The sequence below is a fragment of the Nycticebus coucang genome, chromosome 5 (genome assembly GCF_027406575.1).
Source record: "Nycticebus coucang isolate mNycCou1 chromosome 5, mNycCou1.pri, whole genome shotgun sequence".
In the NCBI taxonomy this organism is placed as follows: Eukaryota; Metazoa; Chordata; class Mammalia; order Primates; family Lorisidae; genus Nycticebus; species Nycticebus coucang.
Genome location: NC_069784.1, coordinates 52,415,819 through 52,432,345, shown reverse-complemented (window position 1 = coordinate 52,432,345; position 16,527 = coordinate 52,415,819). Strand labels below are relative to the sequence as shown.

At 44.0% G+C, this 16,527-nt stretch overlaps 1 protein-coding gene across 6 annotated transcripts in view; it reads left to right on the top strand.

Moving 5' to 3' along the window:
* The window catches only part of PDZK1 (PDZ domain containing 1), a 35,927-nt gene that overhangs the window by 5,769 nt on the left and 13,631 nt on the right, over window positions 1-16,527 (top strand). For 2 of the 6 annotated variants that reach the window (XM_053592149.1, XM_053592150.1), the window contains 2 exons: window positions 12,481-12,692; window positions 13,454-13,703. The exons of 1 other annotated variant lie outside the window; for it this stretch is intronic. In XM_053592149.1, coding sequence (XP_053448124.1) covers window positions 12,483-12,692; window positions 13,454-13,703 — 460 coding nt within the window. In that variant the 5' untranslated portion in view covers window positions 12,481-12,482. Of the gene's footprint in view, window positions 1-667; window positions 815-1,033; window positions 1,144-12,480; window positions 12,693-13,453; window positions 13,704-13,730; window positions 13,751-16,527 lie in introns of those variants that run through there. 3 more of the 6 variants (XM_053592148.1, XM_053592151.1, XM_053592153.1) reach the window with 3 other exon arrangements.

The following is a 16,527-nucleotide window of genomic DNA, read 5'->3' as shown; positions in this document are numbered from 1 at the left end:
GACTGTTTTAGGATGTTTGTCTAGAGACAGTGATTGGGAGGGACTGCAGGCAGGAAGACTTTCTGTAGTTTAGACATGCTGAAGAAAAATGAGGGGTGGAGGAGGTAGAAATGTAAGTTGAAGTGTCTTGTAAAGCAAGATGCCAATGGGGCAGGGGGCAACCCTTGTGTTAGACAACCCTCAGGATGATCCGGCTGTTCTCAGGTTCCAGCTCCCACAGCAGCAGAAGGGTGTCCTTTCTCCACAGGCACTTTTATTTCCCCACAGTACTGATTACATCTTTCTCCCGCTCTTAGATAAGCAATGGGAGTGTGAAAGGCCTTGAATGACAACCCAGAATCCTGCCATATGGGACAAAGTATATCATTTATGGTGGCTGGGGGTAGAGGATACTTGATGCCAGCCAGCCAAATGCACTTTGAGATAAGCAGATTGCATTCTTCAGCATAAACGAGGGACAAAAATCATTCACTGGGCCTGGGATCATTCTCTAGATAATTCAAAGTGGGATGCATTTCATGAGTTCTTCACATTTGAAATCTATCCAGAGCTGAGACCAAACAGTAACAATCTCAATGGGAAAATACAGTAAGCAAATACATATTTTAGGACCCTGCTTCTCTTAATTATTTAAAGTATGTATACCTGAGTGTTTTAATTTCCACAGGTCTTATTTTTCAAAGGAGGAATACAGTTGGCCTAAAATACATGATCTATATAAAAAATACAGGGTCTGCTGTCGGTGAAATATTTTTGAAGGATGAAATTGAATTGTCATTATCTCTTCCTGGCTAGAGACATCTCTCAGTACCAGGTGAGATACAGTAGGATTTTTTAAAATGTTTGTTCTAACCCTGTGGCAGGCTTTGAAAGAAGCCAGACATGGCTGGCACAGGGTGTGAAGCCTTTGTATCATGGCTGATGATACAGGGAATTCTTAGCCTTGTATTAGTTGCTGACTTAACATTGTACATTTTCCACCAATTGTATTTATTAACAAAAGTCTAGTGATTCTTTTTTTCTGATTACACAACTGCATGCAAATGCTGGAGGAACAGCAATCCTCAAAAGTGTACACTGTGCATCTACACCTGAGAATGAAGTTTCCTGAGAATGTGGCTTTCTCCTTTGCTGGAGTTCAAGGTGCTTTGCACATAGGCATAGAGTTCAGTGGAAAGAAAAAAATGTCTAGGTTGAATGATACTGGAGAGACTCTGCCCTTTCTTCCCTTTATGCCTCAAACAGAAAGAATTTACTCTGTGGTTTCCTCCTAAGTTATGTAATCAAATAACCTTCCACTGTTGTGCTAACTAGGGTTAAATGTAATTTACCAGCAGTCCTAAGTTTTTTGTTTTTTTTTCCACTTTAAGCAGTCCTAAGTTTTTACTGTTTAGTCTTGAGTGTTGGTTTCGTGAGCACCTTGTGGGGAGAAGTTGTTTTCTTTGTAGTCTGATATTGACCACATCGTTGACTCCTAATTATTATTTGATAAGATGGTTGTTCCAGGGGGCTCCTGACTAGTGGTGTGGACTACTATGTTTATGGTACCATGTTTATGGTTTCCTAAGTCCTGGGCCTTGGAAGATGGGCCAAGACAATAATACATGGGCTTGCTTTCCTGATGGTGGTCTTTGCACCTGGCTGTCACTGATGGTGCTGTTTATCCCCTGTCCTTTCTCTAATCTTTTGGAAATTCAGCAATGCTATCTGGTGAGTGAGCCTGTTCATTATTCTTCCCTGGATGCCATGGTCCATGCCTGGGCCAGGCACCTGTGTCTCAGGTGACACTTCGCTTGCTCCATCTGCTCTTGTCTGTTCCTTTGGTTCCTTGAGCTGACTTCTGTTGAGCTCATCTCCACATGGTAGAAGACTGTGGCCAGGTTAGTCCTGCAGTTCTGTGAAAGCTCCCTGGATGTTCCTCCTTGATACAGTGTTTGGTTCTGTTTTTCTAATTCTCTAGCTTTCAGACTTATGTGATACTGAGTCCAGGAAAATTTGAGTTTATTATCCAAGTTTTGTTTCATGGGGAACAAAATCTTTAGCTCTGGCTTCTCAGCAGCTAAAATTAGCTTTGTAGACATGATCTGGAGTGTAGAGAGGGAGAATCCCTTGTTGATAGTCCAGGGACCTACCTATCCTTAGTCTATAATCTCTTGTTTTCAAAAAGAAAGCCAGAAACACTATTCAAAGGTTCTCACAGAAAAAGGGGATTCCCATTGCTTCAGGGGAGATGACTGACTTGTGTGGCAAGGACTTCCTGCTCCAGAGATGTAATTAAATGTCCTGTCATCAGGGATCATCACTGTGTCCATATGTTCCTATTCTAGTGACTTCCATCTTCAGCTCAGAATTAAGGAACTCACCCACAGAGTCACAGTTAACAAGGAGTGAAACTGGGATTAAAAACTAAGCTTGGCCACCCTTCTCTTTCTACTGTACTTTAAGCAGAGTAGGATGCTGGGGGAAGACATGTACACATATTGTAGCTTTAGAATTTCATTACTGGGAACTCTTCTGTGCTAAAGATCTTTTAGGATGACTTTTCCCTTATTAACCCCTTAGCTTCTGAAACTGCTTCCTTGGTCCATTCTTCCCTCCCAGCTTATCTTGCTGAACCATCCCCGAAACAGACTCCCAAGCCTATTCTCCTGACTTCTCACTGCCAATTCACGTGGCCACTGGCTGACGCTCCAGCTCTGTGCTCATCGTCAATCTAGAAATCGTCACCTCGTAGCCCTTGTGTTTTAAAAATATGTTATATCCTAATTTAGGGGGGAAGTTACCCATTTCTTCTAGATGTATATTACAGTGAGAGAAAGCCATAATATCCCACGCTGATCCATTAGCTGTGAGTTAATGATATATTATAACCTGAGTTGTTTCTTACACATTTTTATCCAATTTGTGAAATAATGCTGTGGCTATTGGAAATCCTTCTTGCCAGTGGTCACAAACTGTCAGCCCAGGGGCTCAATTCTGTTTTGGTTTACACAGTTCCTTATAAATTTAAGATAGCTTTCAGATTTTCAAAATGGGGACATTTTACAGAAATCTAGATTTCGAGATCCTTTAGGAGAAATGGGGAGATCTGGCACACCAGCCTGTAATTTTTTCATAATCATCTTCTGGTCTGAAAGCTGCTAATCCACAGTCATCTCCTGGCTGCCTTCACTGACTTCCCTTTTTGACCCCGTGTGTATTTTGGTGTGCTGTGGTTGCTCTGTAGTCTCAAAGTTTCTGATTTGTCACCTGCTTCACAGAAGAGATTGACGTTGAGATAAGTGACCTTATTCACCCTTCTTTTTTCTTGTTACTTCCTTCTTACCCCAGGAGAAGTATTACTTCTCACGAAGGCTAAGCCCATTTTCTGTGTCCTCCATATCATACCTTGATATTAGAAGCCTCCATCAACCCCTCTTCCCCTTGGACTGTTATCCCAACTCTTCCTATACATATACAAGATGTATATTTGTTGCTTCTGTTATTTAAATGTCCATTTCTTGTTCCTTATTTGACCTAGACTTCAATTTTCTGAACTTAAGTGGTATTTTCTGTTTTCAGTTGTTTAGTGGCATTTGCCATTGTTAACTATCTTGAAATTCTTTTCCTTTTGATGCTACTGTAATCTTGGCTTTCTGATTATTCCTTTTTGTTTCCTCCTCTTCTTTCTTGGGGGTTTATCCTTGGCCCTTTCCTGTCATATTGTCACTGTGGGCTTCCCCTAGCACTGCTATGCACATGGTCCCAGAGCTGGATGCCAGCCCAACATCTCCCATGGTCCAGGTGATCTGTCAAGTCCTATGGCTAAAACTCATCACAAACCGTCATCTCATTCCTCATGACTACACTGTCTTTTAATGGTATAGCCTTTCTGTCAGTCACCAGGACATAAGCTTGGTTTCCTTTGACCCTCCTTCCCCACCCGTGCCCCTTCCCTTTCCAACACCTGCCTGAGTGTCAGCATCATTCAGAAGATGCCAGGGCTGCTGCAATAGAATACCACAGAATGGGAGGCTTAAACAACAGAAATTCATTTCTCTGAGAGGCTAGAAGTCCTCTATCCAAGGTGTCAGAAGGGTTGGTTGCTCTGAGGTCTCCCTCCTTGGTTTGCAGGTGGCCGCCTTCTCACTGTGTTCTCATGTGGCTTTTTCTCTATGCAAGTGTATCCATGGTGCCTCTTACTTTTTGTTGTTGTTGTTGTTAATAAGGACATCTGATTAGTGTTCCACTCCTATGACTTCATTTAACCTTATTTTAAAATTTTGTATCTTTTTTTTTAAGAGATAGGATCTTGCTCTGTTGCCAAGGCTAGAGTGCAGTAGTGTCATCATGGCTCACTGCAGCCTTGACCTCCTGGGCTCAGGCGATCCACCTACCTTAGCTTCCTGAGGAGCTGGGACAACAGGTGTGTACCACCACACATGTAATTAAAATTTTTAAATTAGCTTCAGGGTTTCATTATGTTGTCCAGGCTGGTCCCAAACTCTTTGGCTTAAGTGATCCTCCCACCTCAGGCTCCAAAATTGGCGTGAGCCACTATGCCCAGTCTTATTTAACTTTTACCTCTGTAAAGTCTCTATCTTCAAATATAGTCATCTTGGGCATTAGGGCTTCAGTGTATGAATTAGGGGCCAAAACTCAGTCCGTTGTAGAAGAAGAGTCTGAGGCTTGAAACAGGAAAGGTTTCAAGGTTGGTCGGCAGGAACACACTGTGGTGAGATAATAAATTCAAGAGAGCGTACAATTGGCCCTATGGAGATGCAGACAGAATAGGTAGTTGCAGAATTTGAGTATTCTTGAAATCCCAGGACTAAAAGGAGCCAAAAGTGCAGTGTTGCTCAGATTGGGGCCTAGTCAAGGGAAACCTGAACTTCCTTCAACCAATGAGGTTGAAGGATGGGCACAGAAGGGAAATCGGCCTCAGAAAACTCAACTATGTATGTACCATTGTGTGCAGTGGCATCCTTCCTCATGGCAGGGAAACCACAAAAACCTGTTAGGGGAGACACCTATGACCTTCGACACTGCTGCAGTGACCTGTTGCTGCTGTTGGACACTAGTCATTTGTGCAAATAAGCATTTTGGACACCTGTGTTGTCATACTCGTGTCTGAAATCATCTCTGCATGGAGAAATCTGAGGGAACAGGATTGCAGAGTTGATACAAGCTGTCACTTAGCCCTGTCTGTAGTTCTTCCACCTCTGTCATCTGTTTTCATGCTGGGCTGAGCCCTTTATCATGTGAGTAGGATTATGACAACTGCCTCTTACCTGGCCTCCTTCCAGTGTGTCTTTGTTCCAGTCCATCTACCTATCTGCTTGGAGTCCAACTCTGATCCTGTCATCCCACTGCTTTAAAAGCCTCCAGTAGAGCCTGCTGCCCACCGAACTGGAAGGCCAGAGCGCTTGGGCTGAATTCACGGCTTTTGCAGTCCAATTTGTCACGATTTCCCTTCTGTGCCCATCCTTCAACCTCATTGGGTGTTCAGGTTTTCCTTGACTAGGCCCCAAACTTTCCCACTTTCATACCCTGATGTCCACACTATTCTCTGTGCCTAAGATGCTCTCTTCTTGGCTGGGTGTGGTGGCTCATGCCTCTAATCCCTGTACTCTGGGAGGCTGGGCAGGTGGATTATTTGATCTCAGGAGCTTGAGACCAGCTGAAGCAAGAGTAAGATCCTATCTAAAAAATGAACAGGGATTAGGGAGGGTGCCCGTAATCCTAGCTACTCTGTAGGCTGAGGCAAGAGGATCACGGCACTCTTCTGAGGGTGACAAAGTGAGACTGTCTCAAAAAAACAGATGCTCTCCTCCTACTTCTGTACATGTTGAAACCCCACCTATCTGCTGTTAAGGCCTCAGTCAAATCCTACTGAATTTATGGAACTTTCCTTAATTTTCCCATGTTGTAGGTCTTACGGCACTTATATTCTGCTCCTGGTGGTAGCTGTTTTTGTATGAAACCTTCTCTTTAACCTTCTTCAACTATAAAGTCCCTTGAGGATAGGGGTGGAATTTGGTTTTATCCTATCAGGCAGGCACTTTAGTGTTTTGCATGTAAGTGTGGGATGGACATCTGTGACATAAATGAAATCAGGTCTGGTTTTATATATATTTTTTGAGACAGTCTCATTCTGTCACTTTGGGCAGAGTGCTGTGGTATCATCATAGCTCACAGCAATCTCAAATTCTTGGGCTTGAGCAATCCTCTTGCCTCAGGCTCCTAAGTAGCTGGGACTACAGGAACCTGCTATAACCCCTGCCTAGTTTTTCTATTTTTAGTAGAGACAAGGTCTCGCTCTTGCTTAGGCTGGTCTCGAACTCCTGAGATCAGGTGATCCACCTGCCTTGGCCTCCCAGCATGTTAGGATTATAGGTGTGAGTCACTGCTCCTGGCCAGGTCTGGGTATTAAATCTTGATGTTCAGTGGAAAACTGAAGGAGCCATGTTCAGGATCCTAAGAGCCCTCACCAGCTCCGGTGGGGAAGTGTTGTGGCAGGGAAGAGGTAGGTGGAGAGCAAGGAACTATAAAGTAGAGCTGACAACCATGGCTCGTGCTCAGGGTTCATGGCATGATTAGTAGGGCTCAGACTTGAATGAACTTGGGGATCCACCCACAGGGTATGGGGAAGGGGAAGGAATGGCCTCGTCTGTGAAGGCATTTAGGTTTAGGAGATGGGGAACAGTCTATCAAGTCCCATGTGAACTGTCAAATGTGGTTTTCATCTGCTTCTCTTCTACGTTTGTCAGGTTCAGAACTAGAGCTCGGGGAGGGAGGCATGAGGAACAGGCTTCAGGTGGTTATACACTTCTATACTGGTGGCTGGGCCACTGATTGTGGGCAGTGCTGGATCCTTAGGACTGCACAAGGTGACCAAGGGCCTCTGCCAACCAATCTGCCACCTTGGGTAAAGGTGGGTAAGGCTGGTAAAGGTGAGCTCAGAGTAGCTGTTAATGGCCCATCCAACTTTGACATTCTTCTGTGACCCATGAAGGGGTTAGTGATCGTGAGACTGAGGGGAGAGAAGAGAATTGGGGGCAGCGTGGGGAGAGTTCTAGCACTAGTTTCTTTGCTCATGTTTGGTTTTTAAGCTTGGAGATTTTTGTCAGCAGATCTGAGATAGGGGCCTAATATTGCAGGGGTCCTCAAACTACGGGCCACATGCGGCGGTGTGATTGTATTTGCTATCGTTTTGCTTTTTTACTTCAAAATAAGATATGTGCTGTGTGCTTAGGAATTTGTTCATAGTTTTTTTTAAACTATGGTCCAGCCCTCCAATGGTCTGAGGGACAGTGAACTGGCCCCCTGTTTAAAAAGTTTGAGGACCCCTGATGTATTTTTATAAATCTCTACCGGTGATTCGGAGGGGTAGCTAGGACTGAAAAACCTGTCAGCTTCAGCATTAACTGAAATAATGTATGATACCCGGAACATTTGTCAACAGTGGTGATTGCATATCCGTAGCACCCCTGCCCCTCTACAGACCCACACTGCTTCAACTAACTACATCTGTTCACTCGGATGAAGCCAGCTGGTGCCTTCTTGGGCACAGATAGCTCCCAGAATTGAGGAGGTGGAGGGAGAACCTGCAATTCTTGCTGACTCTGGTCTTCAAGGAGTAACTCTTTATTTTCGTTTTATTTTTTAAATTCTTTATTAAATCATAACTGTGTACATTAGTGCATTTATAGGGTACAATGTACTGATTTGATACTGTGCAGCCATAAAAAAATGGAGACTTCACATAAAAGATGTTTTTATGTTTACCTGGATGAAGTTGGAACATATGCTTCTTAGTAAAGTATCTCAAGAATGTAATAAAAAGTATCCAATGTATTCAATACTACTATGAAATCAATATATAATCACTTACACATTCATAGGAATGGTAAAACATAACTATAGTCCAGAAAGAAGGGAAGAGAAGGGGAGGGGGGGGGGGAGGCCAGGAGGAAGGAGGGAATTTGTGGAGGGGCGGGGACCCAATTTAATGTACATAATGCAAAGATGCATTTCTATAGTATTAAGACTAGAGTATGAATGATTTTGCCACAACAAATAAGGAAGGAGATGGTTATGTTAATCAGTTCTTCAGAAGAATTTGCTTTTCCCTAGCCCAGATTTTATCTGGTCCCTAGCAGCTCCAGAATTTCTTTTCAAAATGGTACCTGAAAGCTTGACTTACAGAGGTAACTCTCTGCTTTTGAGCAGGATATATTTTGGAGGTTTTGGAGAACCCTGTGTGTTGACTTTGGGTTTGGAAAATGCTTTGTGTTCTTATCAGGTTCCTGCTGACCTTGAAACTTTTAAACATTTCTTGGGAGGTCATGGAACGTTGATCAGATAAGTGGCTTTAAGATCCCTGCCTCTGTCTCCTTCCCTGTCTGGACAGGCTTATAGCCCGATAGGGTATCTTTAATAGGACATTTCCACAAGTCTTAGAACAGAGGCCTTTTTGTCATGTTGGCTGACAGGACAGGCACGCTTCACAACAAGCCCCACTGATGCTGGGACCAGTGGACACGCAGTCTTCCTCTCCTCAGCTGGGCCTGCTGAGGGAAGGCCTAGGTTCTAGTTGTAGTCATGAAACTTGAGGGGAAAGTGAGAGTTTCTTAGCCTCGGCCCATGAAGCTGAACTGTTCTTTCTGGCTGTTTGGGTCTTAGACCTAATCTCAGGAACAGCTCCCAGCTCAGACTTCTAGCTCTTTGTGAGGGCAGGGTGGGTGTTCACTGTGGATCCCACCAGTCCATGTTGGCTAGCTGGGAGCTCAGAAACCTTGGCCTGCCTTAGGCTTGTTGAGAAGCACCTGAGGTCCCACCAGACATTTCTTTTCTGTGGAAAACAGCCCAATGGCTTTAGTTCTTTCTACTCTGGTCATATCTAGCAGTTCAATGCCCCCCACTGCCCTGTGGTCACTTCCTAGCCTTGCTAATTTCTAGACAGTGCCCAAGTTCTCTTCTTGACCACAATCATATTATTCTCTTTCCAGATAGCAATAATTATTCCTTTTGGAAGAGAGTAGAGCCTAAAGGTATGATTAATATGATTATCAATCAAGATGGATTTGGCTGGGCTCTTTGGCTCATGCCTGTAATCCTAGCTCTCTGGGAGGCCCAGGTGGGTGAATCCCTTGAGCTCAGAAGTTTAAGATGAGCTTAAGCAAGAGCAAAACCCCATTTCTACTATAAATAGAAAAAAAAAAAAATAGCCAGGCATTGTGGCACATGCCTATAGTTCCAGCTACTTGGGGGACTAAGGCGAGAGGATTACTTGAGCCCAAAAGTTGGAGGCTGCTGTGAGCATTGATGCCAGGGCACTCTACCTAGGGCAATAGAGTCAGACTCTGTCTCAAAAAAAAAAAAAAAAAAAAAAGTTTTAAAATAACTCTCTGGTTTCTCACCCTGAGCCTTTCCTATCTGCCAGCCAGTGTCTTATTCTTTTCCAGAGATAAGAACTTTGTTGTCAAGTATTGACTTTTTTCCCTCAAAGCTCAGAAATGGTTGTAGCTTTCTTGCATTTCTAGTAATTTGTTTTGGCTGTTTGAACTGGGGAATAAAGCCTGCTGAACATTTAATGGACTCTGGCTTCAGATGATTGCTGACACACTGCAGAAACTCACAAGCCTCCACTAGTTAGCTGTCTGTCCACTTTAGGGGTCTGCCTTCCAGATTTTCTCAGGAAGCAGAAGATGGGATGGAGCAGATGAAGTAGGAATCAGTATCCTTAACTACAAAGATCCCTCCTAGGTAGGCCCTGTGTTCCAGAGCCCCAGGCATCCTCATCATGGAGCAGTGACCGAGTCTTAGGAAAGTGACCCATCTTAGCCTTGATTTAGGGGCCCATGTCACACCAGGATGTGGACTAGACAGAACCAGGACTGGAGGTGGACCAAAGCGTATCCCACTTGACCCTTAGTTCAATCATTTTTCTACAAGATGGCAAAGAAAACAGTTTTAGAGCCCCAAGGGTCTCACATAAGACCAGGCTTTGGGGGTTTTGGTCTGCATTCTCCACAGGCACAGTTGAGGATGTTAAGTTTGCCCTGGGCACATACCACTCCATGGACACTGGCATTAATCTGTTAGTGGCTGCAGACGTCATGGCTGGAGGTATTTGGGGGCTCCCAGCAGTAGCTCCCTGTTTCCTCACCAGGACATAGAATTTCAGTTTTCCTATTAATGTGAACTGGCTCTAATTCTCTGGCTTCTACCAGACAGAAATGAAGCTCTGACCTTGAGTGCCTGAGGCTTCAAAGCCATGGGCACAGATCCTAGGGATTACTGCATGGCTGTTTGAAAACTTCAAACAAACCCAACTTGAGTTTTTGCCAAGAAACAATGATTTGTGTTTCCTTGTATGCCAGGCTTTCTGGTCTCCTATGAAACACAGGAAAAACTTTGCTTCTTCCCCTTTTTCTAACATGGGACGTGTCCTACCAGTGATAAGGTTTCACTTTCTATCCTGGGCTACAGAGGAAGAGAAGAGGCTGTGGTTGTCACAAGGTGTGAGATTGCTGAGGTTTAGGGTGAGTGCTTTAGAAATGAGCGTTTGTATGCTGGTCACAAACAGCCTCATCTCTTGATGAAAACATAGCATTTAGTGGCCTTTGTTCTGATTCTAAGGACATGTTTCAAATTTTGTTGGACATGGATCAGGTTCCCCAATAATTATTTCCAAGATTAAGAGGATTTGGGGTTTTGTTGTTGTTCCCAAAGATGACACCCTGTTTGATTTTCTTCACAGCAAGTGTCATCTGAAATTATCTTATTCCTTTATGTAATTATTGCCTGTTCTTCCCAATGAAGTACAGACTTTGCTGAGATGTTTTTTTCAAGGCTTTTTAGCTTTAAGAAGCTGAGAGCCTACAGAGATCTAGAGGTGAGCTGGGACATAGATAGGGATTCAAGCTGAAAACTCAGGCCTGCAGTCTGGATGGCCATGAAAATAGTATGTTGAGGAGTCAGACTAGCCTGGAAACAGGTGCCTCCATGGTGAACACTTGTCTCTGGTGATGCACTATCCTTCCAAAGTGGTGCCTCGGTGGCAGCCAGTCATGTCTTCTGGCACAGTGCCGGTGCTGAGCTCTCTCCAGGTGCCAGCAATGAGCACCAGGGAGCCTGGCCTCTCTTCTCTTCCCTTGATACTCGATGGGAAGTCTGTTTCTCTCTTGTTTTCTTGGCTACTTAGTCAGTCATGATGCTGGCGATGTGGCTGCCAGATTGCTGAGACCACGGGTCGTCAGGGAGTGGGAGGCTTTCTGTCTGGCTTGTACTGTACGGCTCTGTGGGCATAAAGGTCACAGATGGCTATCGTGAATTACCGCAGCATGGCTTCTAGGGAGAGGGAGCACTTTGTTATGGCTTCTCCACCCTACCCCATAACCTAGATCAGTGGTTCTCAACCTTCCTAATGCTGCAACCCTTTAATACAGTTCCTGTGGGTTGCGACCCACAGGTTGAGAACCACTGCCCTAGATGATCATTTGTTCCTGTCCCTCGAGGAGGGAATGGACAGTCAGTTTATTCTGACTTGTAGATAGGGAACAGTGACAAGGAAGCAAGAAGGCTTGCTTTGTAGGCAGCGTAAAGAGCAGCCTCCAGCCTCTGCTCTGGCCCTTTGACCTTGCATACCAGCCTTTTGCTGTTGTGGTCCCCATTTTTATTCTATGAGGGAGGGGTGGGGGCCACCGGCAGGAGTCTTCCCCTCAGCAATAATTGGGTGCTGAAGCCTGAGACATTGGTTTCACACTTGCCTGCCTTCCTCCTATGGCTCAGGACCTTCCTCTTTCAGTTGGGCAAATAGAGGGGTGGGATGGATAGAAATGAAAGCTGCTTTAGGAGGCTTAATAGGCTCTTCAAATACTTGAGAGTGGGTTTGTTTTTTAAATTTCTTGGGTCACATATTTAAACTTCTTTAGGTCAAGGCACAAAAAGGAGTTTGGTGAGAGCTGTGTGTTCAATACCCAATAAAATACATGAGTTCAAAATGCAAGTAAAAAGGTTTTTGTTGTGGAAACAGATTTGGAAATCATTACCAAGTTCTGAAAGGTGACCACCTCCTCCTTCTCTGAGGAGCCTATCAAGTTCTAGGCTTTGAGAATTAATCTCTAGAGAAGACAAACTCATACTTTGCCTTTTATATTGGCAGGAACATAATTACAACATGTGGTGACTGTTACTCCAGGGAAGAACAGATCAAAAAGGGACAGTATAGCAAAGGATCTTGGGAAACGAGTGGGGAGGGAAGAATTAAGAGCAGTTCCCTGGAGAAACGACCTTCCTGAGAAATGAAGAATAAGGAGTCAGGTAAGGTAGCATAGGTCAAGGAAGACCCCAAGCCATTAACACCCATATCCCCAAAGTTACTACCCAGTCTAGATTCAGTGTGACTGGAGAATAGAACTATAGGTGGAGGACAGGGTTCTTACTCCAATGAAATTTTTCTTTTCAATGGATTTATCCATTTGTTTTTTATCATAGAAATGGCTTCCACCTTCCACCCCCGAGAATGTAAACTGTCTAAACAAGGTGAACAAAGCTATGGCTTCTTCCTGAGAATTGAGAAGGACACTGATGGCCACCTGGTTCGAGTGATTGAGAAGGGGAGCCCAGCAGAGAAGGCTGGCCTCCAGGATGGAGATAGAGTTCTTAGGATCAATGGTGTTTTTGTGGACAAGGAGGAACATATGCAGGTGAATGAGACACTTGAGGTTCTTCTCATAGGATCCCTTCTGTCCCCACATCCCCTCTGCTGCTTATAATTTTGGGGGTCAGTGGAGTTTGGTTCTTTCTTGGCTGCCACTGGCAAGGCAGGGCATCTTTATCACAATACTTTATGTTGGCCAATCAAGTCCCCAGAAAGTAGCCGAGAAATGTAATCATTCTTGGATTTCAATAGTACCAGGTCTAAAACACATAAGTTTACTATATGCCAGAAATTTTGCTAAGGTAACTTTACATTCATTATCTTGTCAAATCCTCCTCATGACTCTGTGAGGTGCATATTACTATCTCACAAATTAGGAAGCTAGTAACTTAGCTTGCTGATATGCTCGTGCTGTGAATACATGGGAGGCTCTGGCCCTACCCCATTCTGCCTGACTCCAAGTCAATGTTCTTTTCACTGCACCTTGCTGTCCCAGCAGACTTGGGAGGGCCTGTTATGCTATACAGCAACATTCATCTCTAGGAAGTGTTAGTCCTTGGAAGCACCCTCTGGGCTGGGCTTGGGTCACTCTACATCCCAAAAGTGTCAGAGACCTAGCTTAATCTGCACTGGATCTCAGGAGGGCTGGACTGGAGGGGCCTGGGGTCATCTGCTTACTAGCTGGGTATCGGGGTCAGCCACCAGAATTTCCAGGGCCAGGTTTTAAGCCAGATGGGGAATATTTCCCTCTGGCAGTTGATAGAAGATTATTCATTAAAGTCATCTTTTTTTCCCCCTCCCCTCTAGGTTGTGGATCTGGTCAGAAAGAGTGGGAATTCAGTGACTTTACTAGTTCTGGATGGGGATTCCTATGAGAAAGCAATGAAGATGCAGGTGGACTTAAAAGAGTTGGGTCAAAGTCAGAAGGAGCAAGGTTTGAATGATAAGACACTGTCTCCTGTGATGAATGGGCGAGTAGAGACTCAGACCCAGCCCCGGCTCTGCTACCTGGTGAGGGAGGGGAACAGCTATGGCTTCTCTCTGAAGACCATCCAAGGTGAGCTTGAGGGTGGGGCAAGGATAGGATTCCAGAAGAAAGATAAGGTTGGTTCTTTGACTTTTTCAACTTTTCAGTTGCTGCGGATGTTGGGGTTGGGGGGGCAGCTTTCCCCCTCCCTGCCCGTTCCCTTGCCTTGCACAGTTGTGCAATGAGGGGTCAGGACATTGCAGAAGTGGGCTGAGGGTGGATAGGCACCAGGCACTCCTGTTCCCACGTGTTTATCAGCTGAGGACCCTTTGATGTGAGGAGGGTCAGAGGGGTTGATGTTTATTAGTCTTTTCTGGCTTCCTTAGGGTGAAGGTGGAGGGAAGAATGGGAATAAGAGCCACGAAATATGAGGTTCTTTATAATAGCTGCTTTTGAGTAAGAGTGGTATCTTTTTTTTTTTTTTTTTTTAATTGAGATAATTTCACTATATTGCCCTTGGTAGAATGCTGTGGCGTCAGCTTAGCTCACAACAACCTTAAACTCTTGGGTTCAAGTGATTCTCTTGCCTCAGCCTCCCGAGTGGTAAGGCATCCACCACAATACTCCACTAATTTTTCTATTTTTAGTAGTGACAACATCTATCTCTTGCTCAGGCTGGTCTTGAACTCCTGAGCTCAAGGGATCTTCTTGCCTCAGCCTCTGGTGCTAGGATTACAGGCATGTGCCACCAGCTGGTGGTATCTTTTTTTCATCTGAGTGCCCAGGTAGTCATTTATTCAATAAATTCTCGAGCACCTATTGATCTGTCAGACACTGTTATGTTTGCTGAGGATACTCAGCAAAAATCTCCACCCTCTTCTAACAGTAAAATAGTGTTCTCAACTGTCGTCCAGCCTAGACTGTTCTGAAGTGCCTTTCTGACCTCTAGTCGAAAAGGTAACTAGTGATTTGAGAAACCCTGACCATCAGGAAGTACTAGAAATTCTGTTCCTAGAATTCCAGAGGTGCAAACTGACCTGCGCTCAGTTGACCATAGATATGGGCTGGAATGAGAGAGTGATATTAGCCAGCTGGTTCCATCTCTAACATTGGCCATTCTTTCTGGTACTGAAGAAGCCATGGGGGTAGGTTGTAAGTTGGCAAGTGATAAAGCTGCAAGCCAACAGTAAATTTAAAATTATTTTCAATGCTTATTTAACCGGTAGCAAGAGATGTAAACCAGCTATGGAGATAGTTCTCAAGTTTGTCAGTTATTAAACACAATAGCTTAAAGGAAGCTTGGAACTTCTTAGAAGTTTATTATCAGTAAAGCAGTAAACAATCAGATTCTGTTTATTTGGCTCTTGTGCTAATGTATATGGTGAATGGTTTAGGTTAGCTTTATGAAGAAATTCTTTTATTCGTAAGAAATATATAACAAAGTAACAGGAGTGATGTTAAGTGTTCAGGGAAGCGATTTGTTACTGTTCCTTACAAGTGACTTGGTCAGTCATTATGAAGCTACCCTTTGTCTAGATTGACAAACTTATCCTCAGTTTTGCTTTATGGTTTGAAAATATGTGCAAAATTTTGGAAATAATTTATAAGTTTTAAATTCTGAGCCATTCTGAGTAGTATGAAATCTCCTGCTATTCTGTACCATCCTGCCAAAGATGTGAATCATCCCTTGCTCCAGCATCTCCTCAGCTCATACATGATCTGCCCATTAGTTGTGTAATAGTTACCAGATCGGCTGTTAAAGTACTGCAGTGCAGTTGTGTTATTATTGTGTTCAAGCAACTCTGGCATAGAAAAACAAATATTATATTATGTTCTCAGTCATATGTTGGAACTAAACATTGATCTCATGGAGGTAGAGAGCAGACTGATACCAGAGGCTGGGAAGGGAGTGAGTGTGTGTGTGTGTGGTGTGTGAGGGTCTGAAGAGGGGCAGGTTAATGGGTATAAACAGAAGGAATAGGTTCTAATGTACAATAGCACAGTAGAGTGACTAGAGTTAACAAGATAAATATTCCAAAACAGGTAGAAGAAAAGATTTGAAATATTCCTAACAGAAAGAAGTGATAAATGTTTGAGGTTTATGGACATCCTAAACACCCTGACTTGGTCATTGTATGCCTGTATAAAATCACATGTACCCCATACATATATACAAATACAAAGTATTAATAAAAAATGATGGCCCCAAGCTTAAGAATGTAGTAATGTTGGCAATTTGAACCATGCTGAAGAAAGCTGAAAAGTACCTCTAAGTGAAACATTCTCAAGTGAAGACATACCATATACCGAGGTTGAAAAGATTAGCTCAGTTACTGTTAATCTCTTACTGTGCCTGATTTATAAATTAAAATTTATGAATAAGAATATAGGGTTCAGGGCAGTGCCTATGGCTCAGTAGGTAGGGTGCTGGCCCCATATACTGAGGGTGATGGGTTCAAACCTGGCTATGGCCAGCTAAAACAGCGGTGGCAATTGCAACAAAAAATAGCTGGTCATTGCGGCGGACGCCTGTAGTCCCAGCTACTTGGGAGGCTGAAGCAAGAGAATTGCTCAAGCCCAAGAGTTGGAGGTTGCTGTGAGCTGTGATGCCACGACACTCTACTGAGGGTGACAAAGTGAGACTCTGTCTTAAAAAACAAACAAACTAACCAGGGTTTAGCACTGTCTGAAGTTTCAGGTGTCCACTGGATGCCTGAACATACCCCCAGTGGATAAGGGAGGTACCGCATTAACTTCTTTACACCAGCTAAACGTGCACATGCTTTCTGTCCCTCCTGTGCCTCTGTCCTTGTTAAGCCTGGCTCAGTGAGATTTGAGTCCATTGGTATATGACGATTGGTAACAGTACTAAAGAAGAGGGATCAGGACAGAAGCTTTCTAATCCATAAACATA